General features: G+C 44.3%; 1 protein-coding gene across 1 annotated transcript; it reads left to right on the top strand.

Moving 5' to 3' along the window:
• Window positions 1–16,708: 16,708 nt before the first annotated feature.
• LOC128134623 (translation initiation factor IF-2-like) lies at window positions 16,709–17,761 on the top strand. Its single transcript, XM_052772555.1, is given in 3 exon segments — window positions 16,709–17,204; window positions 17,207–17,280; window positions 17,282–17,761. Coding segments are annotated over 3 exon segments (1,050 nt in total).
• The last annotated feature ends 6,962 nt before the right edge of the window (window positions 17,762–24,723 follow it).

The raw sequence follows: 24,723 nt of genomic DNA, 5'->3' as shown, positions 1-24,723 counted from the left end.
CATTCTCCCTTCGTCTCTTGTCCTTGATTTTGGACTCTCAGGAAGAAGATTTTTTTTTTTTTCCCCCTTTTATTCTATCATATTTCAAAATGTCATTGTTTTCTCTTGTTTAGACTGTAAGAGCAGAAAGGGACAGGCTGCTTGCTGCTGCCTTTGCTGTGTGTTAAGTAGCAATGGCTCTGATAATAGCACAGTCTGAAATCTGCAAGAATGTGTCCCTTTCCACTGTGCCAGTGTGCCAGAGACACTGCTAGCCTTTAACCTTATTATCTCTTTATCCTGGAAGCTCCCTGAGGCAGGTGCATGCTGTTAGTGAAAGACTGCAATGCTCAGAGCAAGGAGACCCTGTGCTCTGAGACCTCATGGTGTTTTTGTAATATGGGTAATAAATCCTGGAATCTTCAGTCTGTATGGAGATGATCAATTAGTTATCTCCTTAGTTACATCAGAAAAACTATAAAAGCCAAGCTGCGGCGTACCCCACTCTACAGTATGTTGGGAACCTCCTGTGGATATGTGTGGATGCAAAAGTCCTTTCTTCTTTAGTTCCTGGCTGTTTGTGCAGGTATCACGAAATGTGCTCATAGCCTATATCAGCTGCCTGCATTTTGGTATGAGAATGTGGATTTTCAGAACTGAGATAGAAATCCCATTTTAAATATACTGGGAGGGGAACATCTGTGAAAAATCACAAGAATGCCTTTAACATCTGCCCCTCTACAAGGAAATTGCTGATGTTCTCATTTTATATCAGATAAATCTTTGAGTGCTGCAATGTTTACATATTTAAATGCAGATTTGAAATGGAAGAAGTGACTAATTAATTTAGCTCAAGCTCTTAACATTTGCATTGTTTTTAATTTTAACTGAACATTTTGTTCACAGGGTTAGTGATTTTTATCACAGCTCAGACTATGCCTTTAAGTAGTTTTGTGCCTAGGAGGGCCAAAACCAGAGAAGGCTGTATGGAAAAGGGAAATATGTGGAACTGTTGCTAGGAATCTGAAAACAAAAGGCTCTGATGTTACTCCACTGTGTCTCCTCTGCATTTCAAAGGGAATGTTTTTGATATCCTTTACATAAAGCAGGACCAGAACTGGACCTACCATGCAGCTCTTAATTCATCTGAGAATGAACTTCAACATCATGGCTGTGAGCTGATGATCTCTGGATGAGGAAATCTGGGAATATGTTTTTCTAAAGTTAAAAGCCTTACAAAGAGGGCAAACAGCCCACAGGTCATCTTCTGCCCATGTGAGACTGTTCCAAGCTACCTGTTTTGGGGAGGGGATGGACAGGTGGAGAGTCTTTGAAAAAAAAAAACCAAAAAACCCCCAAAAAACCACAAAAGACTTTCACCACTTTGCTCTTCCACCTCTAAATTTTCTTGCCTATGTGATATATAATTACCCATAGGTTTCTTCTGTTTGTCCTAATTTTTTCCATTAACTTCATCCTTTTCTTCTGAATTCTGCCCATCTAAAGTGTTCTGTAGAAAGACCCCTTTTGCCTTGGTATTTAAGTGTAACGAATCACAGTAAACAAATCACCGCTTCCTTTTCTCTGGTGCTTGCACCAATATTTGTATTTGTTGCTGTTTATCAGCCCAGAGATACAGGCCTCCCATTTAGGCTTCTAGCTAACCTCCTTCTCCAGCCCTTTAAATCTTGTGTGTCCTCTTCCTCCCTCCTCTGACTTCCAGTCCAATTTTCTAGCATACTTGAGCAGCACAGTACCCAACATGAATGCAAGTGGGATTGTATGAGGCCATTGCACTGGTGCTTGTCCTGACGAGGAGGATATCTGAATCACTCCTCCCCACAGGTTCTGTTAGATCTTTGATTGATGCAGAGGGTCAGTCCAGTGGGTACTAGTGTAACAATTTTATATATTTTTTTTTTTTTCCCCCCTCCAAAATGGAAGAGGAGACTTCTATCCTGATGCCTTCTATCCTGATGCCAGTGCCATCTGACATTGGACTGCAGGTGCATAAACCTCCTGCAATAAAAAGGGCAGAAAAGGTCAGTGTACCTGTAGAGCAAAATGCACTAGAAATTTGTAAAATTAGAATTGCATGGGCAAGATGCTTCTTTCCCTCTGCTCTTGTGTCTTTTGAGTGTAAATTCTTTTTGGCTTGGATTGTTTCTTATTCATGTAAGAGACCATGTTTTTGTCGCACTCAACGTTGGTATGTAATTTGGGCCTGTGGGTGGTAAAGCAGTATAAATACTGGCACTTCTGAAAAGATTAAGCAGACAGAAGTCTAGAGGCAGTGAGTCTGGGCGCTGGCCTACACTCCAACACAACAGAAAATGTGTTTTGCAAATCATGACTGGGGTCATGTTTTAGACTTTTTCTCTCCTTTTCGTAATTCATACAGGGACTGTGGTGATTGTCCTATACAAAATTCTGGAAAAAAGCTATGAGCATCCCTATCTGCCAGTGAAGGGAAAACAACCCTCTAGAAAGCTGCTCTGCAAGACTACTCTCTAAAATAGTCTATAACAGTTATCTTGAAATACTGAAGTCATCCAGTTTGAGTAATACCTGATACTCTTCTTGCATACAGAATAGTTATTTGTGCAAAAGATTAACTTCAGACTGTTGAAAATATTAAAAGCAGTTACTACAGGCTCTAAACAGCAGATCTTCTGCTCCCAACTTTGCTAGCTGGAGCATTTCTTCCCCTCTCCCTGACTTTGTTTGTAGCAAAGGCAAGGTGAGAGTTTTGTTTAAAACAAATCAAAACAAAGATGACCCCTACCAAACTGCATGGTGTATGGCAGTTTGTTTCCTTAGTTTTGGCCTAATGGGCCTAGAGAGGGTCAAGATACAGCATGTGTCACTAAAAACTGAGGTGTATGTTGAAACTATGCCAACATCATAACTATTATGAAATGATAGGTTAAAAAGTAAATAGCTGTTTGTACTAATGGTGTAGGTTCTAACAGCACCAAGCAAAGATGGAAACAGAAGTTGACAGATTCACATAATGATTAAAGCCAACGGTGTTTCTGCTTGAGCAGACAATTTTGATTTGAAGTTAAGTCTGCTTGTGGTATACTTTTCACCAGCTTGCCAATCAAGGGAGACAAGGGGCTCTAGAAAACCTGCTTCAGTACATTGCATGTCACCTTTCCATCAGACAGTTCAGTCTGTTCTGTATTTCTTGTGCTCCAAAAAGCCCTCTGGGATTTCTGCTATGGGGTTTGAGAAAACTTTAAAATCTCACCACAGGAAGATAAACAGAGGAGACAGAGTAGCAGTCCTGTGTGAAAACAACATTTGGTAGTGTTTGCTTCTAATTTTAGGCCCTTGGAGGAAGATAATTACCACAATGATTAGGTATTAATGTGTACAGTAACATGCTGGTGTCAATTCAAAGCTAAAATGTATCTGAAGGTCCAGCTCATTTGTATCTTGCTGGCACTTATTTAATTTAGTTTATTTGTACAAGCAATAGCTTTGCTGCATTGTGGCATAATGTGTCAGTTACGGGAGGATCTGGCAGTACATCACGATCAATTGCAAGCAACAGATTTTGCCCCCCTAACAAAAAGGTAAAAATTAAATCACTTATTTTATGGAAGGATACTTGGTGAGCGCTGGAGAATTGCCCATCTGTTCCTCCCAGTGTTGCTTGTGGGGTTCCATGAGAAATCTTGCTACTCACTTGTGTTCTTCAGTATTGTACTTATGTGGATGAAGGACCTCTGCTTTCATCTCAGTGGTGACTGCATATGAATTCCTCAGATGCTTGGACTGGAGAGCTATGCATTTTTTTTAAATTAAAAAATAGAACAAATGTTTGTTACTAGCTTCATGCTGTTTCAGCAAAGCTCATCTTTCCTTTCATGCTCTGTTCACTTCTTCCAAATTGAACTGAATTACCCTCCCTGCTTTTTTTTTCCTGTGCTATCACAGCCCATTACAGAGCTACAAGATTAACCTTCTCCAAATTTGCAAACTGCATCACACCAACTGCTTATCTTTTGATCTTCCCATCTCTCCTGTTGCTCATCAAAGTTTTAAAACCAATACAGAGACAGAAGTACGCTTCCATTTTTTAATAGGATCCACTAGTTTCTATTCTACAATATTTATACTTGTAAGAGAGAAGGAGAAATTAGAAAAAGGTGATTGGATGGAAGGTTGTGTTGGAAATGTTAATGATGCACTGCTTTCACAGATGTTACAACACGAAGAGACTGTTAGCATGTTTTAGTCTGATTCAAGTCCTAATCTTCAGCCTGTGATTGGTGCTGATACTGTAGTTGAACTGGTATGATCTTGTAGAAGCCGATCTGTCCTCTATTTGCACTTGCTCGTGTCTTTGTATTCCAGCTTCAGTTCTGACTTGACTTTAAAGGCAAACTATAGAGAGTTTCAGATTGGCTGGCAGGGGCTCTGGTACAAGGAATGAAAAGGCACCCTGGTCAATTCTCCATGCTCCTACTTTCCACCACCTCTTCAGCTATGGGTTTCAGATCACTTGTGAATTCTGCATGCCTGATAGCGGTACTGTGACCTGCAACCCAGTCTGTATCAATTATCTCCTGGAAGATATCACTGCAGAAGGAAGGCTGTCAAGGGGTTGTCACACAGGGGAAAAAGAGTTTAGCTTTATGGAGTAGCTGAGGAACAGCAACATCCACAGAATGATACTTGTGTGGAAGAATCGACTTCAACTTCTGATATAAACCGTGATTGAAGAGTTACACGAGAAAATAGATTTCAATATGCAAACATAGAAGGTTTTCCTCACTGAGATGGGTGCAAGGAAACTGTCAAAACAACGTTGAAATGGATGTAAGCGCGTGTGTATTTGTTTCTGCAGAAGCAGAACTTCCAGGACCTCAGTGGGAATACAGGATAGAGCAAACATTATTTGTGGTGGCTCTGTTGTCCTTGTATTCTTTCAACTGGTCATAATGACTGGATCTGCTGATTTTTACTGCCTTCCAGCTTCTGCTTTCAGTAGCTTACATTTTGACCTGAACTTCATTCTTATGCTACAATGATCTCTTGAATCTACAGTAGGAAGTCACTTATGCTTAAAAACAGTCACTGGAAACACACAGGTGTAGTAATTTGGAACAGGAAACATGTTCTTCTGTTACTAGATGAAGTGGGGTACTTCTGCCTGAACAGTTTTGCCAGTGGTAGGTGCTGCAGGTTTGCTTTCTCTCCCTCACTACTGGAAGCTCTTGCTCTTTTCTATGAAACCCCATCTGAACACAGCAGCATCACTCTCCAGAAGGCAGCGTTTGCTGGCAGGAACTCATGCAATTATTAGAATGATCTTCTGTTCCACATCTGGGAAAGTAGGGTGGTGACGAGGTCATCAGGGCTCCCTTATGGCTAATCTTACCCTTCTTAGTAGCTCTTGAAAGGTGAAGATACACCTGTTCTGCTTTTTACTACAGACCAGTATCTCCCCCAATATTTCCATTCTTAATTTTAATCTCTGCCAGTCGGGCAAAGACTGATGTCTACAATGAGGTGGCTGAAACCCCTGATATCACTGCTTTCTCCACTATTGTTAGGAAAAGCTAAAATCTATTGCATACTATGTGTGTAAAAATTACCTGAGGTAGGAAAAAATGGCTGTTATTCTTTGCCAGTCTTTCAGAGCTAATCATTTAGCAATATATGAATGGGCTTTTTTAGTTCCTTGCTTCTGGTGTTCTGCTAGTTAGGGGACAGGAATACTTCAGGGGTAAGAAAGCTGAAAAATTGTATGGCTGAGTTTATTTAATCTAACATATGAATGGAAAAAATCCCCATAGCTCATGGCTATTTTTTCAGTATTATTGTAACTATGTTTCATTTTTCCTGATATTCTATAGCCCTTGCTTTTAGCTAATTATGTGATTTAGTTCTGTCCTGGTTTCAGCTGGGATAGAGTTAACTGTCTTCCTAGTAGCTGGTACAGTGCTATGTTTTGAGTTCAGTATGAGAAGAATGTTGATAACACTGATGTTTTCACTTGTTGCTCAGTAGTGTTTAGACTAAAGTCAAGGATTTTTCAGCTTCTCATGCCCAGCCCGAGAAAGCTGGAGGGGCACAAGAAGTTGGCACAGGACACAGCCAGGGCACCTGACCCAAACTGGCCAACGGTGTATTCCATACCATGGGACGTCCCATCTAGTATAGGAACTGGGGAGTGGGGGCGGGGAATCGCCACTTGGGGGACTGGCTGGGTGTCGGTCTGCGGGTGGTGAGCAATTGCACTGTGCATCATTTGTACATTCCAATCCTTTCATTATTACTGTTGTCATTTTATTAGTGTTATCATTATCATTATTAGTTTCTTCTTTTCTGTCCTATTAAACCGTTCTTATCTCAACCCATGGGTTTTGCTTCTTTTCCCGATTTTCTCCCCCATCCCACTGGGTGGGGGAGAGTTAGTGAGCGGCTGCGTGGTGTTTAGTTGCTGGCTGGGGTTAAACCACGACAAGTTCTATTTACTTTCAGGAGGGTGCTCAGGGACACACTTGTTAAGGGAGCTTTACAAATGTGGATGAATAATAGGTCAAGATACAGGATGTCACTGAGCACCTTAAATCCTGCCTCTTCTAACAGCTTTGAAAGACAGGTACCTGTATGCACAAGCACACACATGCACTCTGTCTTCTACTTTAGTGATAAACGTTTCAGAACAATCAAACCATCAAAGTTACAGAATACCCATTTCTGTGAGAGCACAGAGCAGTGCATACCAGTCCAGAGTTGGTGCATTCAGTCTCAGGTAAGGCTGTTTGCTGAGGCAGGCCAGGCTACACCCAAACTAGCGTACCATTCTCTTAAAAGTTGACTCAAAACTCTTTTTCCATCTCCTGAACAGAAAAGCCCTTTGCACGCAGCATCCCCTCTCTTTCTGTCTTCCATTCCAAGTGTTTTCAACGTTGGATGAGATTCCAGCATAAAGATAATAATTTACTGAAATCTGGACTGGACTCAAACCAAAAAGTGAAACTGAGCTTTTAAGGTGCAGAAATGATTTGTGGGTGAAAATGAGGCCTGTGAAGAAGGTTGTAGTAAAGCTCAGCCACCACTTAAAGGTAGTTTTATGGTTTGGACTGGCAAATATAGCTTCTTGGTGCATTTAACCTGTAGTATACCAGTCAACCCTGAGGCATCATTTTCATTAACACAAAGCTCACTTGAGTTTAGTGGCGGAAACCCAACTGGCCCATGTACTGCCATACAGCATAGAAATTCCCATATGCTTCTGTTTGTTTCTCCTTTGGTGAAGAAGTCAAACTCTGTAATACCAAAGCCCTTAGCAGAGCTAGTGGGATTTATATTAGCTGTGAATTTGGACTACTGTATTTGTTACTTGCACAAAGCTATCAAAATCATTGTTCCATTTACTGTTTGCTTTTTTAAATTAGCCAATATTATTTTTAAGAACTACCTCTAAGGGTTCTTTTCACAAAGCTCATGGAATATATATTTGATATGGATTAGTTTGATTCTGGTTTGGAGGGAAAAGGGACATCTCCTCAGCCCCCTGCCATCACCTCAAATGCTCTTGAATAATCTTGAATTTTCTTTCTGTTTTGCTACAAAGAAAAACATCACCTGTTTAATTTCTGAGCGCATAAAAATGCTAGACCAGTCAATGTGGAGTCTTGGTCCACCTGATGCGATGTGGTGATCAATCACATTAGATTATTCTGACCAGGGTAGTAAAAGTTGTACCTGTCAGCTGCTTCATATGTAAGACAATGCCAAGCTAAAACTGAATGCTTATCAAAAGGTGTGTATGGTATGGTTTGGGAACAGAGCTGTCTGCCATTAGTAATAAAGGCTCATGGAGTGTGGTACCAGAACAATTTTTGAAGTCTAGTCTTCCAAAACCCTGAAGTGAAATGAGAAAAAAGGAAAAGGAGAAATGCTTGCTATCCTGTTCTACTCCTGGTGTTAAGCTAATTAAGAATATTTCAGGTGAAGTGCACATTCTTGCTGTGTACTGTGAGATGAGGGAGAAGGAAGAGAAGAGAGATGGGGAGGAGCGCTCAGTCTTGGTACCTAGATTTTTTTTTTTTTTTCCAGCTGTCACTAATTTAAGTATCATCACTGTTGAAATAGTTCTTTGTAATCTTTGAAGATACCTTCTAGCTAGCACTTGTGTTAAGCTGGGAAAATCTAGTCAGCACTCCCATCATCTGGTGAATTCCAGCATTGACTGAATGCATGAAAGCAAAATAATTCTGCAACAACTTAAAAGGCACTATCCTCAAATTTTAAGGGGAAGCAACACTAAAACTTCCAAATAATGTTAGACCTTTTTTATTGGTTTTAAAGTAAGCCTGTAACTGGTGCTTGCAAGTTTTGCGTGTTTGTGTCTGTTTAGCTGCGTAACGACTATTTTGTACAAACAAAAATAGGGCTGTGTATTCCAACATCGAGGGGGGATTTCAGGGCTCGCTTCCTGAAATCAGGCCCTCAGAAATGCTACAGCTCCTTTTCTCTGCAGTTCACCTAGCATGTCTCTTCATCTGTCCACTGTTAAGCTTCCTACAGTAGACCTACAAATAGCAGCAAATATAAAAAGAAAAAAATGACATATATGCATCATTTCTTCCAATATTATTTATCCTACAGCAAAAAATTGCTAGACTAAATGTTATAATTCCGAAATGCAATTGAAGAACCTCATAAGAAAGATCTCAAGCATTATAGTTTTCTTGTTAAAATTTTGCTATTAACCTCTAGATTACATAATTCATATTGTATTGTACTCTTTGCTTTTGTTGAGGCAAAAGCAGACATAATGGCAGGAGTATTATGCAAAGTGAGGATGGGCTGTTGGAGCAAGAAGTCTTTTGGAACTGAATGTCAGTTGTAGGCCAAAGTATCTTGGATTAAGGTATTAAGTTTCTTGATTGGGAGAAAAACAAATGATGTTAACAGAAGACATTTTTAAAACAAAAGCCTATAGAATTTTTTAATTAGAAACTCAAATTTCCATTTAACTTTTTTCATTGGTTAGCAGTCTATAACTACAATCCTCTCCTGCCTATCCCAAGGGGATTTGTGATTGGGTCATCGCAGAGCAAATGTGTGATTAACTGATAGAAATACTGTGTTGCCTTAGTTCTGTCCTGTGTTTTTAACAGTAATATAGTTATGGGGTACATATACTGCATGGCTGTTGGTTCAGTCTGAGAGCAGACATAGATTGCTGTGAATAGATGACACAGTGTCACACTTAGTTTTGTATGTGAAGTACAATGTATTGTTAAAATGATATCTTTAACCCTTGTCTGTCTCTGCTTATAACCATAAATTCCGATTATCTTACAGACACTGTTCTTTGTTCAGCTTATTCTGCCAGATGTAGAGATGTGCAAAACCACTATTCTTTCAGGAAACAGAGCCAAAATTGCCTTTTTCTTGCAAATAAAACGATACTTTCCGCTTCCCAATGTCATGCTTTCTTAATTAGAGAAGAGGCATTGCTGAAGGTCAAAGCCTGTGACACTTGATTTCACTCAGGCTGAATGTTACCCAAAGGAGTCACCAGCTTCGGCTGTCACAAAGAGATGCCTTAGCAGTGGAGGCAGAGCTCTTGTTTTCAGTGTGCGTGTCCCAGTCCAATGTCAGGGAAGGTGTCGATATGATCCCAAGAGCGAGATGAAGACACAAACGAGGTCAAATGCCGTATACCCAGAAGAGCTTTTATTATCAAAAGTGGAAAATAATGGTGATAGGATAGAATGGGAGAAAAGGTAGAAATTAAGCAAGCAGTCAGGATAGGATTGCTAGGATGGTCACTACCACAGATCCAGTGGCGTCCCGTTTATTCTTGATCTTCAATTCTTTGGTGGTGGGGAAAAGCCCCTCAGCTTCTCTCTACGAGTTTTTATAGGGCATATTTCGATAATGCAATGCGCTGCAGGTTTCGTCTATCACACGACCTTCTCGTGATTGACATTAGAAACCAGTATGTTATCAGCTCCAGCCCCATTTCCTCCCCTGGATGCCTCAACGGCCTGGTAATCATCCTTATGGACAGAATAGTGTTCTGCTTAATCAGGCCATCTCAGGGACAAAGGGCTCGAGATAAACAGTTCACAGTTCCTTGAGATGACAGTCTAGTCCCTCACACCTAACAATCTTTGAGACAAATGGCTCGAGATAACAATTCCATCTCTTACAGTGCATGAGGAAAGAATCAGAAAGAAAATGTGTATCACATTTCTCTTGAGATACTGTGTGATTACTGCCTGAGCTTTGAAATCCTCATTCTTACGTGCTGAATTTTTTAGGCTTTAAAGGTTGTGGGGTTATTTTATTTTGTTTTTACAACCAAGTGATTTTTAACTTACTATTTTGTGTCTGTTCTGTAGCAAGAATGCCATTAGTGATGAGCAAATATATATACACTGAGGTTTGTGTGATACTGTATTTGGAGTGTTTTCATTGAAGATGTTAACCCTCTCCCACCAAACTTGGATTTGGGAGAAAAGATATGTTTGCAACATAATTAGATGTAGAAGTGGAGAGCAGAAGTGTAAAGGTAATGGTGTGCAGCCTGAGGTGGCATGCCAGGTCTTCTGTTCCCAGGAAATGTTTCTTAAGGCCAATGTGTGAGAGACTGAAAGAGTTAATGTCTCAAACATTGTGGTGGGGCAAGTTCTGCTTAAAGACAAACCCTGCACAGCAAGGAACCAAGGTGAAAAGCCCATCAGCTCAGACATCAGCAACAGGAGGGGGAGGGTGTGCTGGAGGGTGCGCAGCTCCCTCTTCTGATAAGCTGTTCTGATACAAAGATCAAACAATGGCCATGTCTGCAGGGAAGGAGAAGTTACTCCACAAACGATGCCCAAGCCCAAAGGCTCACAAACTGCTCATTAACCTGAGGAGTTTGGGTGCCCGCCTGAAGGAGGGGCAAGGATGATAAAAGGACACAAACTGAAGCCCCAGTTGCGCAAGGCCCCCGGAACCGGACCCCTCGGCTGACTGGACACCTCGGCTGACTGAACCAACGCTGGACCCAGGACCGGTGAAATCTTTCTCTCTTCCTTTTTCTCTCTCTGTCGTCTTCTCTCTTTCCTTTTCCTTTTCCACAATCCCTACACCTCATCTGTTTCAAGATATAAACCGTTGACCAAGTCTGAGACTCAGAGTAGATCCAGCTGCCCCTGGGCCCTTCTCTGAAGAGGAGTCTAGAAAGCAAGGGGGTCTGCTCTGAACCTCGTGACTCAACGGGAGGGATCTCCTTATTCCCTGAATTGATGTATATGGTTACATGGTTTACAGAATTAGTCTTATGCCAATTCCTGTTGTGAGAAACCCTGCCACCTACTACCACGCCTCCCCAGTTCAGTTTGCTTCTGTCATAAATGCAATCTTTAACTGATCGTTTGGTGTCGTTTCACCTTAATTTAGCCCGAGGGAATTTTGAATTAAACACGACTCCCTGGTCTATCCAGTCTGGGTCATGACACAATGTGAGAGAGCAATCCAGTGGTTTTGCTTGGGAGAAAGTAAGGTAACAACGGAAATTATTTTCTGTTTCTGTAGCAAGTAGACTGCTATCTAGCCTATGAAATGATCCACAGGGAGTTAGCTAATAGATGAGTGACTGCATAAACACCACTTGGGCAGCGTGCGCCCTTGGTGTGACTCTGCTGAGCTTTATTAGTGTTTCGGCTGGAGACACTTTCCTACGTTTATGCCCTGGAACTCCAATTGCATTGTTCAAAATAAGAGTTATCATAAAGTATAGAGTTAACATTCAGCGTATTAAAGAATATCTATTGTTAACCCAGCAACAACTTTGGTTAAAAAAATATTTGCTTATAGGACTAGAATATCCTTTTGAAAGAAGTTTGATTTAGGTGGAGAGCTTGATTTCAGTTAATTCATTGCCTGTGCTGAAGTTCATAAACGACTTTAATTTTTTTCTTTTGCTTCCTCAACTTTGTAATTTAAAATTTTCCTGGATGTCTTTGCATGGTAGGGTTTTCTCTTGGAGAGAAGTATCTATTGCAAGCTTCTCTTGCAAATACATTTTTCCAGTAATCTCTAAATCATTTGGCATATTTCTATTCTACTGTCAAAATGCAATGCCTTAATATAGATCTATCAATCTTACTTGTCTACAGTCATATATATGTATGCAGGCCAACTCATTTCTACCAGTATAGCTTTCATCTTTCATCTTGAAAATTGGTCCTGTATTTCTGCATCTACTGTTGCATTTCTGTTGAAAACCTGGCAACTATTTAAACCCTCTCACTATGGCTAAAATAGCAGTTAAAGCTTGTCAGAGTAAGGTATGTACTTTATAAATATCAAATGTATCTATATAAAGAATAAAGCAAACTTTTGAAAATGTTACTCTCTGGAGAAAAGGCATAACTTCTCATGTTCCTTATGTGAACATGGGAGAAGTTCGTAAGGAATCTGTCGCTGTGGCAAAACTTGTAATTGAAGTTTTTCAAGCACTGTCAGAGTACCTTAACGTTTAGTATTCTGGCTTTATTGAAGAGGTGTAAGTATCCCCTTGATACTTGCTATTCCATTATATTTATGAAACTGGGCTAATACACAAACCTCCTATTTATATACATAGATTTATTAGTTGGGGTTTTTTTCCGAGATGTCTTTTAATCTTGCTAGTAAGTAGACATAAAAGGTGTGCTTTTCCTTGTCTTATGTCAGTGAGAAAATTTCTGCAGCTTTATTTTAATAAAATGTATAAACCAGAACAATATCAACAATATCAGTAGATTTAGCATCCCAGCACATATTTGAAGTAAACATGCTAGGTATGAAGGGCATAAACTTCATATAAATATATTTGTATTTTAAATCTCCTTGGAAGATAACCTTTGAGAATAAAGTTGTGCAATGATTGAGAAGCAGCCTGACTTTATCACAATGACTCTTGACAAAATTACTTTTTGCACAACATGGTGAACAAAAACCTAATTTAATTTGTTTTATGATGCATAAAGATGAGCTGGAATGGTTTGTTTATTTTCCTGGTTCTTGACCATAGATATATTTGGAGCAGTTAATCTTTCTTAGTTTTGCTGGAATTGTCCTTTGAACATGAAGAAGTTTTTCAATGTCATCTTTCTCTGATTTTGCTTTAAGGAGAGGGGTGTGTGTCTATCTTCATTTAAACTGTATAAGCCTTTTTTCTGATCAGTTTTCATGCTTTGGCAGAGGCTGGTGCTGATGAAACAAATAAGCAAAACAGAATTATAATGTAGTGTCTAAAACTTCCTCCTTATTTCACTGTTTACACAAAAGTAGAGAACAATTATGTATGGTTATTGGTGTCCTAAATCCTCTATTTGCATTTTCTTAGTAAGATGTGATAATCAGCATTTTTCATGTTAAAAATATTCTCATTTAGATGTTGGTGGTTTCCCATACCTTATCATCATAAGGAAATAAAATATCTTAAATGAGTTTTCCAATTCTCAAGTCACTTTTTTTTTTTTTTCTTTTTTGTCATATTGTTAAATGTACAAACTGGTCCAAACCTGGAGCGTTTCTGGGTGCAGGTGCGTTCATGCTTCAGTCATTACCTACATCATCATTAGTCAAACTTTAAAAATGTTATTCTGCTGCTGCTCATTAATCTGGCATCAAGCTGGAGATGTTATAATTAAGGTGGTGGCAGGATTTCCATTACTGACTGTTTTCTTCAGCAGAAGGAACAGTTAGTGCCTGCCAGTGAAGGAAATAAATTATGATGCTGGCTGCATGGTGCAGCCATCAATTCAGAGTCCTCTGTCTAGCTGACCTCCAGTCACACTCTCCCGAGATCATCCTTGAAAGGCAGCACACAGGTAGGGAATACTGATTAATTATTATATGTACTATAAGGAGCATAAACAATATAGGGGATGGGGCACACAGGGCCCGATGAATTGCTTATACCCTGCCCAGATTCCTCTTTATGTCTGTGGACTTTGGCCGTGTTCTGTTAAGGACCGGCTGAGATGTAGGGGGGCTGCATCCTGTGCGTGGGACAAGTTGTTTTTTAATGCATATTTTTTTCAGTCAGTTAAAAAAATTCAGCCATTCAATGAAACACACTTGCAGTATTCAACAGAAATGAATTGCATTCAAATTTTAAAAGCTGCAGAAGAAATGAAGCTAATCCTTGTAAAACAAGCATGTCATCCACCATCTATATTGCAAGATATATATTAACTTAACAAATCACCTCAACTGGTATTATTTGCTCGTACTGAGTTATGCAGACAAGGGACTCGAGTGTATTGGTGAATGACTTTTTGTCCACTACATAAATCAAGAAATGACATTTTGGTGTTTGAAGCATCTTTCTCTTGCCACTTACTTATTTTGTGTTTTCACTTGCTGAGTGTCTCAGTCCTTTGCGAGCTCCACACACATATAACTTATTTTTGGAGACTGTTGGTCTAGCAGATTAACACCATGCCTTTGGCATGATGTAAATGTTTTTAGGAGGATCACACAGTGGTTAAAGCTGTGTGCCAAAAGGATACTGCCATGAAGCTTCCAGGAGGTCTGACCACTTGTATGGTGCATTCACACACCATTAGAAAACAGGGTTTGGGGTATAGCTTGTAGCATTTATTCACTTTCAAAAAAAGGGTTTATCATGTAAAATCTGTATGGAAGTTGATAGCTCTCACTTTTAACTTTCATCAATGTCACCAGTTAGCCAGAACAGTGATAGATGTGTTTTTTATTTTGTGCACCTTTGTTCAGACCATTCTTGCTCTGTAGCAATGCACACATTGAGTGAGACTGCACACCAGTATAGTATTTTTCATTTGAGTAGCAAGTCTATACTGATACTGTCTTGACAAGTTCTCATTTGCGAAGACCTGATCTCCCTATTGGCATTATGGTTTCATACTTTGGTACAAATATAACAGTTCTCCGGAAGGCCATATCAGAGCCCATATGACAGCCTTACTTCTAAATCCCTTATGATGTTGTCTTTTTCCTACCTCTATTGAGTTTGCGTGGCAAGGTTTTGGTAGCAGGGGCTACAAGGGTGCCACAGCTCCAGCAGTCCCCTGGTCCTCCAGCATGTCCCTGGGACCGATGTCCAGGAGCGTTTGTGCCAACACCTTCCCGGGGACGGAGCAGCCTGGAGGTTCTCCCACCGCTCCTCCTTGCCCTTCTGGGAGATGGCTCCCCGCATCAGCAGGCCCTTCCGGAGAGCAGAGCGTGCCTTTGCGCTGGCACGGCGTGGCTCCCCGCAGCCCTGGGATGCTCCCAAGCCAGTCACACAGCTGTTTGGTAAATGGTTTAATTAATATACTGAAAGGACCACTGCCGGCCCGAGCTGGAGTTCACCCGCTGCTCTGCTTGGCCACCAGTCTCTTGTCTCTCTCAGCAATGGTCAGGTGGATGGATGCCCTTTCCACGGGGCAGGGAGATCCACGGCTTGTTGCCCTGCAGCAAGGGAGAAGCAGCCACCTCGCATCAGGAAACGCGGACAGAGGCAGAGCTCTCCCTCGTGGGGGGAAAAGCAGCAGAAGCCAGCCCCTGCCCATGCTGGGCCACGTACACGGGGCCCTGTGGCATTGGCCCAGCAGAAGCCCGTTAGGAAGGCGCCAAAGGTGTGTCAGGCCTACACCTGCCTCTTTCGGTCCTGTGGGGCTGAGCGCTGGCCTGGGGGCTTGCAGGGGAGCCCGGCCGCAGGAGCTCTTCCAGCCGGGACGTGGGGGCCAAGGACCACAGTCACGCAGCCTCTCTCCTTGGCTTCTCTTGCAGACAGACAGACTGGAGCGCAGGGTGGCACTGCCCCGCAGCAGGGTGACGCGGGAGGAGACAGCCCGTCTGCCAGCCTTGCCGCGGGTCCCCAGGCAAGCAGCAGCACCCGGGCACGCACCCGCAGCTCGGCCACCAGGAGCTGCCAGCACCTGCCGCAAGCTGCCTCCCCTGCCGGCAGCACCCTCTGCATCTTCTGCCAGGGGCAGGGAAACCACCATCAGCATGGCAGCCAGCGGCCACCGATGGCTTGTCCCATCTGCTCAGGGCATCCGCGGTGACCAGGGCACAGCTGCGAGGGTGGAGATCTGAAGGCCTGTCCTGCACAGCCCTGCAGCCTATGCTGCAGCTGTGAAGGGGACAGCCCAGTGCATCGTGAGGGAGGTCCTGAGCAAGGCTGTGGCTGCACAGCAGAGACCCATCCAGCAGCCAGCAGAACAGCAGGACTGGGCACACAGCACGGCTGTCGTGACGATAGGAACAACAGCCCAGGTCCGGGCAGCTGACAGCGGCGAGGCCCCTGCAGCTCTGCCCGCCTTGGCCGAGGAGGAGGAGGAGGAGTGCGAAGACGACACCGACAAAGAGCTGTGCAGCTGTGCCAAGGGGAAGAGGTGACCATCCACAACATCTGGGTCGCCCCCTTGGTCCTGGAGGTCTTTCAGGACCTCCCCGCTGGTCCCCAGGAGGGGCCCAGCTCGCCCAGCAGCACAGGCACAGAGGCGGCAGGAGAGGCAGCTGGCGACCTGCAGAGTGCCTCTCCTGCCCCAGCGGGACTCCCGGACCCTGAGCCGGCAGCTTCCGCCGTGGACGGTGCTCCTGAGGAAGCGGGGCACCGTTGCCTCTCGCTCCCGCGGCCCAGGAGGAAGCAAAGACACCAGCTTCTCCTGTCTTCGGCGAGCAGGCCACAGCAGCACAGGCGGAGAGCCAGGCACCTGCCCCATGCAGCCCCACAGCCTATGCCATGGCTGTGCAGGATGTAACCCAGCGCATTGTGAGGGAGGTTCTGATCAAGGCTGTGGCTGCACAGCTGGGACCCTGCCAGCAGCCAGCGGAACAGCAGGACCGGGCACAAAGCATGGATGCGGTGATGGCACCAAGAACACCTGCAGCACCTCAGGACTCGGAGTCTCCCTTGGCTGGAGAGCCTCAGGCAGAGGCCAGCACAGTCCCTCTCGTCCCAGCGGCATGTGAGGATGGAGAAAACATGGCTTCTCCCATGTCTGCAGACCACCAAGAAGAGGCCAGCACTGCTGTTTTCTCCTGGGCAGTGCATGAGGATGAAGTGGCTGCTTCATTGCCTCCAAACCCTCCGGCAGACGCTGGCACACCCCACCTTGCCCCAGCAGTGGATGACGAAGGAGACGCAGCAGCTTCTCCCTTGGCTCGGGACCCTCAGCACCAGGTGAGCCAGGCGTGCGTGGCCGGCACCGGGCATCCCAAGGCACGGGAGGCAGGCGCAGCGCCCAGGCTGTGTGCGGTGGGAAGATGGCTGGTGCTCTCCGTGTCATCCCACTGACATCTCCTCCCTCCCCTGCCTGTGCTCTTGCTCTCCCCGTTCAGGTGGCCTCCGAGCGCAGAGGCGACGCAGAGCCCTCCTCCAGCTGCAGTGACGTGCCTGAGGATGACTCAGGTACGTTCCCGAGTCGAGTGCGGCCCCAGCGAGGGCAGGCCTGGCCCCCCGTCTTGGCGAGTGGCCCGGGCCACCCCTCCCTGGGGAAAGCCCTCGGTGGCAGGGGGCAGGCAGGAGCTTGCCCGTCGCCTGCCCAGCCTCTCGCCTACAGCTCTCCTTCCCCTGCAGGCATCACCGCCCTCCTGCACACCCTGGCTCGATGGCGACGGCTCTCCCTCATCAGGAGGGCGCTTGGGGTTCTGCACAGGGCTTTCCACTCTACCTGCGTGGCGGGAGAGCAAGAGCAGCAGTGCCCCGCTGCAAGCGCCAGGTGGATCCCCGGAGAAGGTGGCTGGCCCTGAGCCTGCACAGCGTCCCGAGGGTGCGGCATGGGGAGGCACTTGAGGGATGGGTGCATGGACGGCACCCCAGGCACTCAGCTGCCCCGAGGACATGGTGCTGCCAGCCACCGCTTGGCTGTGGATGTTTTCTGAGCCCAGTAAAAGCTCAAAATTTTCCCCCCGTGCTCGTCTGTGCCTGCTCCCTCTCGGGAGAAAGACGGGTGCAGGCAAGGCCTGTGCCCGCAGGCAGAGCTGGAGGGCCCCTGTGCTCCCTCCCTCTTCTCCAGGCCCAGCAGAGCCCGCGCCCTCGGCCTCTGCCCGTGCCTCCGGCGCTCCAGCTCCCGCCCGGCTGGGGCCTCCACTGGCCTCGCTCCACGGTGCCCGTGTCAGCCTGGACCCGGGCAGCCCCAGCCCACAGCCGGTGCCCAGGCACGGCCTCCCTGGGCCCAGCGGCGCAGAGGAACCCCTTCCCCGTGCTGCCGCCTGTGCCCCTGCTGGCACAGCCCGGGCTTTGGGACTCTCCTTGCTGCCCAGGCTCGCTGCCCAGGCTCGCTGCCCACCCACCCCTGCCCACCTTGGTCTCCACGGCCACTGCTGCTCTCCAGCCACCCGGCCCCGGCCCCGGCCCCGGCCCCGGCACCACCTCCTGCGGGGCGTCAGTCCGTCCCGGGCCGGTGCTTGGTGCCTGCCTTTGCCGGACTCCCTGGGGTCCCCGGCAGCCCATTCCTCTGCCCCGGCCACGTCTCTCCCAAGAGAGCTGCCCAGCCTCCAGCACCGCCACTGCTACCCCCAGCGTTGGGGCCTCCCCATCCTGGCTGTCAGCCCCCCGCGACAGTGTTAGCGCCTCTGTGATAACGTATTTAAGGGGGGAAAAAAGTTGCTGCGGTACAGAAACTGCAGCCGGAGAGAGGAGTGAGAACATGTGAGAGAAACAACCCTGCAGACACCAAGGTCAGTGAAGGAGGGGGAGGAGGTGCTCCAAGCTCCAGAGCAGAGATTCCCCTGCAGTCCATGGGGAAGACCATGGTGAGGCAGGCTGTCCCCCTGTAGCTCAGGGAGGTCCATGGTGGAGCAGATATCCACCTGCAGCCCGTGGAGTACCCCACGCCAGAGCAGGAGGATGCACCCTAAGGAGGCTGTGACCCTGTGGGAAGCTCATGCTGGAGCATGCTCCTGGCAGGACCTGCAGACCCATGGAGAGAGGAGCCCATGCTGGAGCAGGTTTGCTGGCAGGACTTGTGACGCTGTGGGGGACCCACCCTGGAGCAGTGCGCTCCTGAAGGACTGCACGCCATGGAAGGGACCCACGCTGGAGTAGTTCGTGAAGAACTGTAGCCCGTGGGAAGGACTCATGTTGGAGAAGTTTGTGGAGGACTGTCTCCCCTGAGAAGGAGCTGGAGCAGGGGAAGAGCGTGAGGAGTCCTGCCCCTGAGGAGGAAGGAGCAGCAGAGACAACATGTGGTGAACTGACCATAACCCCCATTGCCTGTCCCCCTGTGCTGATGCGTGGGCTAGGTAGAGAATTCGGGAGTGAATCTGTGCCTGGGAAGAAGGGAGGGGTGGGGGGAAGGTGTTTTAAGATGTGGTTTTATTACCCTGCTCTGGTTTGATTGGCAATAAATTAAGTTAATTTTCCCAGAGTTGAGTCTGTTTTGCCCATGACGGTAATTGGTTGAGTGATCTCTCCCTGTCTTTATCTTGACCCATGAGCCTTTTGTTATATTTTTCTCTCCCCTGTCCAGTTGAGGAGGGGGAGTGATAGAGTGGCTTTGGTGGGTACCTGGCGTCCAGCCAGGGTCAACCCACCACGCTACCCTTTGCTTTTAGGCCTAGCATTTGCAGTGAATTCTCCATTTTCTTTATATTCTCTTCATGTGGCCACTTTTTCCCTTTTTTTTTCTATTACTATCCAGTTTTCTGAATCTTTTTGATTACCTAAAACTCCTATAGACCCTTTGACATCATCTTTCGCATTTAACCATTTGCTTGGCAGCCTTGCTATCACTGTCTCAGTCTGCCTTACTGGATGTTTTGCCTTTCGGTGTCATTTTCCTCCTTCATGCTGTTCTTCATGTTTAAAGAAAAATTTAAAAAGAAATTTCAAGCCTATTTCATAAAACAGACTTTAATTATTCTCTTATTTTTCTTAAAGTAATCTGTGACAGGTGTGGCAGCACTTGTGCATTTTGTACTGAGAAAGATGTAGATTTCTGTAGTCCTTCTTCAGGAGATTCTTTTGTTCAGTGCAGAATCATCTTACCATCATGTTGCAGTGTTCTTGAGCTTCAGGCATGGGAGTAAGAGAGGAAAGCAAGCCCTGTTCTGCTGTGAGCAGCACTGAATATGGTTTGCATTGTAGCAAGGAGTGGAGGGCTTGCTTTAAATATTTAAGAGGATATCTTCTTCCACTCTTATTTCTTCTTTCAAGACTTGTTATATTCTTTGTTGCACTGGCAATCTCTGCCTCTTCCCCAAAACCTTGACTTTATATTGCAGATCTATTCCTTCCCGTGGCTGAATGTCATTTTAGAGACATGAACGTCATTTTAGAGACATGGTTTCCAAGGCATGATACCACGTCATCTCCAGTATCAGGGAGAGCACTTGTCTGCTCTGTTCCCCCTCTAGCAGCTGCCAGTGATTTTACATGTTCTGCAATGCTGTTCTACACTTCCACCTCCCCCTGAGCTTTTCCACTTCATCTTTTGGGGGAGAGAGGATTGATCTGCAAGGCTGCTCCCCCGAATTTAGAGCAGAGCTGTCTGCTTCAGACTCTAGAAACCCTCTTTGACCACAATCACTCACACCATGAGAAAGTAGGTAATTCTGACTTGGTTTGCAACCGTTTCCAAATGCTTATACTTTCTGGCAAGCTGCTGTTCTACAAACCAGCACATAAGTTGACAAGTCATTTTTAATGAATCCTTTGCTGTACAGATGGTTTGGGAACATATATGCCAGCTGTACCAATTCCTGAAGACCGATGGGTGGTATTTACAGTCTCACAATTTACACTTGTGTGTGGTAATTGGATTTTTCTTAATTAGGGAAAGTGGGAGGACAGTTTTGTCACTTAGCAAGGTCCTTACCAATTAAAAGGATCAATAACTTTCTTCATGGAGCCTCTAGACCAAATATACACAGAACAGATACCTGAACTGGAATAGATGAGTAAGGTAATTGTTTATCTGAGTTGTTTGCAGTAGGTGAATGCTATGTGCTAAAGCAGAGTCTAGTTTCAGCTGGATGCAAGCTAACAAATGCCTTTTTGCAGTCTAGCTGCCTTCTTTTTAATGCTACTTGTTCTCTTATGGAGAAATTAACTGCTGTGCATAGAGCAAGCCTAAGACCCTCAAACACTGAAATCTTACCTAGAACACATTTAATCTTTTAATTTGTTGTTGTTGTTGTTATTTTAAAATGATTTTACACAGGGCATAATCTTTGTACTGTCTCTACTGCACCACTGTCAGTTTTACCTTGTAAGACGTGGTGCAGATGACCCTAGGGTACAGGTGATTGCAGGCTGTGTATTCTTCTTGTGCTGCTCTTCAGAGGGCTGGAGTCCAAATGATGCTAAAGCCTTGCGGCTGCTCAACCCTGATTCAGTTAAATATGAATTCCCAGAGCTGTGCTGTGCTTTCTGTTTGAAGCACAGAAAATACCCACCTTAGCCTGTGAGACTGTTGTACCTAGTGTTGTCTTTTCCCAAACATAATTTTTTATTTTTATCTTGCCTGAATAGCTTAAATGATTGAATAATTTTTTTTATTAAGAGGAGTGTAAGAGAGCGATATGTAAACACAATGACACAAGCCACCCCATTGTTGTTATTAATAGCTTGCTATTAAGTGACTCATCCTGAAAGATCAGAAAGCACTTTACAGACAATGTGCAGTGATGACTTATATACTGCTGAAATGAAGCTACCTCCATGATAAAATGCAAAAGTGCATCAGAAAGGCTGGGGTAGCCTTGTATTGAAGAAAAGAATCAAAACCAAAAGCAGTTTCTCTGCTGAGAGGCTTAGAGGGAAATCTTGACATGTGGGGGTTGTGATAACTGAAAGTGGACACCTGGGTGATTATTTCCTTCTGCGTTATGTATATTTGAGCATATCCAGGTGCTGCATGGGCAAGACCTTGCCCTAGATGTGAAAAAGTTGCAGTGTAAAAATGAAAAACTTGCAAACAGTCCCGTATTGCTCCCTGCTCCTAATTCCCTCCATCTGCAGAACAGAAGCACTGGGGAAGAGTACCTTCAGACTAATATTAGGATAACAGCCAAGAGCTTTGAGAGTAAATGACCTTAATTTTTGTAGATTAACCTGGAGAGATGGAGCTTGATGAATAGTTTCTAATGACTGATATTGAGAGGTGACAGACAGACTGGGGACTGTGTGGAAATGATGGAGAGCCCCAGTGAATATGAGCTGTTGAGGATGTTAGCATCACTTGAAAATTCATCTGTTTTTAATTAGAGAAGCGTAGTGGGATTAAAATTGCAAATAAAGCTATTGGAAGCCTCTAAGAAAATTTGCCCTCAGTTTGTACTGTCCAGCAACTGACTTTATTACTTGGATCACAGTTGTTTTGGGCATTTTTACTGTGTGTCAATTCGGGATAAGGCACCTCCTTTCTCTTAAATTAAGTATGTAAAAAAGGAGAGAGAGTTTCCTGCCTTGTGTCATTAGCTTCCTGCATGCCACACCATGCCACGTGATGTTTCAGAGTTTTCATTGCCTGGTTCCTGTGGAAGGTGTGAACTCTTTGTCCTGTCATAGTGTATTGAGCTATTTTTTCAGACAGCCACAGAAGAGCAACAGATCCTGAAATGCTGTATTGCTTTCTGTCTCTCTTGCCTTCAGAGCAGCTTTTTGAAGCGAGTATAGACCTGGGCTCTTGTTACTTAGCTTAAAAAGCAAAATCCCAGGCTAATGTGCTATAATTAGATTTTAACCTATGACAGCTTATGGATCTTACATAAAGACTCTGAGTTTTATAAGAAATAAATTTGTGAAAAATATTTTCAAGCCAAGAGGGTCTTTGCACCTCATCCTTTGGATGGTCTTTGCTGGGAACTGCTGCTCACATGGCTGAAGTTGGCTCCCCAGCAGAGCTGCTATGCAGGTGGTAAAATATTCGTTATTTTTTCACCAGATGTGTGCAGAGAAGTTCATTAATTGGCCAGTTCTTCATCCATTCTTGCCAGCACTCTCTGGCTAACAGACGTGGATTTTGGCAGATGGGTACGATAACGTCATTATCTGGAAATAACTGATGTACTGCTTTATCTTGCCGTAGGCATATTTATTCACATATAAGCTTGATTGCTGTGGCCAGATTCTCAGCCTGCTGGATGGGGTTTTGAGCTCCTTTCACCACATGTGTATGGAGCGGCTGGGTTCCTGCTTCACATCATCAGCCAGACATTAGATATGGCAAGAATCCCAGCCTGGTTCTGCTGCCGGAAGGAGCCTGTGTTCCTGGAGGTGAGGAATAAGTGGAAAGCCAGGATGCAGCAACCTTGGCTCCTGCTAGAGTCCTTAGCATCCCTGACTGTTTCAAGGACAGTTTTGTGGGCTAGACCAAACAGCCCATGCTCCACAAGTCACCCTCGTGAGTGAAATCACTGTGCCAAACAGCAACTATTCCAGCCTGCTGTAAGCTACAGTAAGAGCTTCTGCCCTTTGATGCTTTGAAAAACTTCCAGTGCATCCAGAGTGGGATCTTAAAATGACTTTCTTCAATAAAAGGAGAGTCCTTTGAATCTTCACCCTTGTTTGCAGTTTGCTAGATGTAAAATGCTACGTAAATTGGGGGTCTGAGAAATTATTAGGAAATGTTAGTTATTGAAATGTTGCAGAATTTTACAGCTGGAGCTCAGCGGTGGGGTACACAGAAGGACAAATGGAAAAAACAGATAAGGGGCTGTATGATGCTTGGACTTTGTTAAGTTGGTAAGAAAAAACCTGAGACGCTGGAGTTAAAATACAGTCTGGAAATGGTTAAGGGTATGATGATAAGCATGTTATTCATGAGAGGGTAAGCAGGAAAAGCAAGAAATATTTATGCACTTGTGGATACTCATTAAAAGGATGGAGCACTGATCACAGAGGATTTCAATTACTTCAAGTTTGACTGGAATAAGAATTGTTTAATGCCTGAGAAAAGATACATGTGGTAGCGTAAGATTGTTTTCTCTTACAATTTGTATAAGCAAGTAAAAAAAAAAAAAAAACTCGGAGGATATTTTGGATGTAGTCCCAGGAAATGAAGCAGGACCTGTGTGATAAATAAGACAGACGCTGGTGAGCTTTTATAAGGTTGAGTGATCATAATGCTATTGGATTTGAAATATTCATGAGGCCACAATATGTACAAAGAGTAGTGGCACAAAAATATGAAACTTTGAAAAGTCAGTATTTGAAGAAGTGTGTAATGAATTGAAGAAAATTGATGGGGATGCAGCTATTGTCCCCAAAAATGTGTTGTGGGAGAATGGAGGAAATGTTTTAGGAACAGATAAGAAAGATGCAATCTACATTCTTTCCAATAAAATGTAAATGTCAAACATGTCATCGATCATCTCAAGGCAACATTTTAGCAGTGAAATAGGAGACTGCAAAGGGATTAAGAAGAAGAATCAGCCTTGGTAAATTATATAAAAAAGAAAATAGCATAGGTGCACAAATAATCCATGGAGGATACAAAGTGAGACTTGCAATACCATAGAAAATAGCAAGGCCATTATGTTCTGAAAAGGAAACTTTCATCTGCCTAAAAATAATAATGGGAATTAGGGAGATTGGAATTAAGTGAAGTTCAGTTCAAAAAAGCACATCTGTTCCTGCTACTTCATGGTTTCTCAATCCTTTTTTTTAATGCCCACATACCTCAGTTCTTTCTTTTCAGAATGATAGTTTGTGTGGTTTTGTTCACTTACATTTCTGACTAGGACTATCTCTAACGAAGATCTGTGTGTGACTTTTGCATTTTTTTTTTCTGTGCAAATTACCAGTTAATT

Source organism: Harpia harpyja, chromosome 21 (assembly GCF_026419915.1).
Source record: "Harpia harpyja isolate bHarHar1 chromosome 21, bHarHar1 primary haplotype, whole genome shotgun sequence".
Classification (NCBI taxonomy): Eukaryota; Metazoa; Chordata; class Aves; order Accipitriformes; family Accipitridae; genus Harpia; species Harpia harpyja.
The sequence above is the reverse complement of the archived record's forward strand: the minus strand, read 5'-3'. Positions and strand labels throughout refer to the sequence as shown.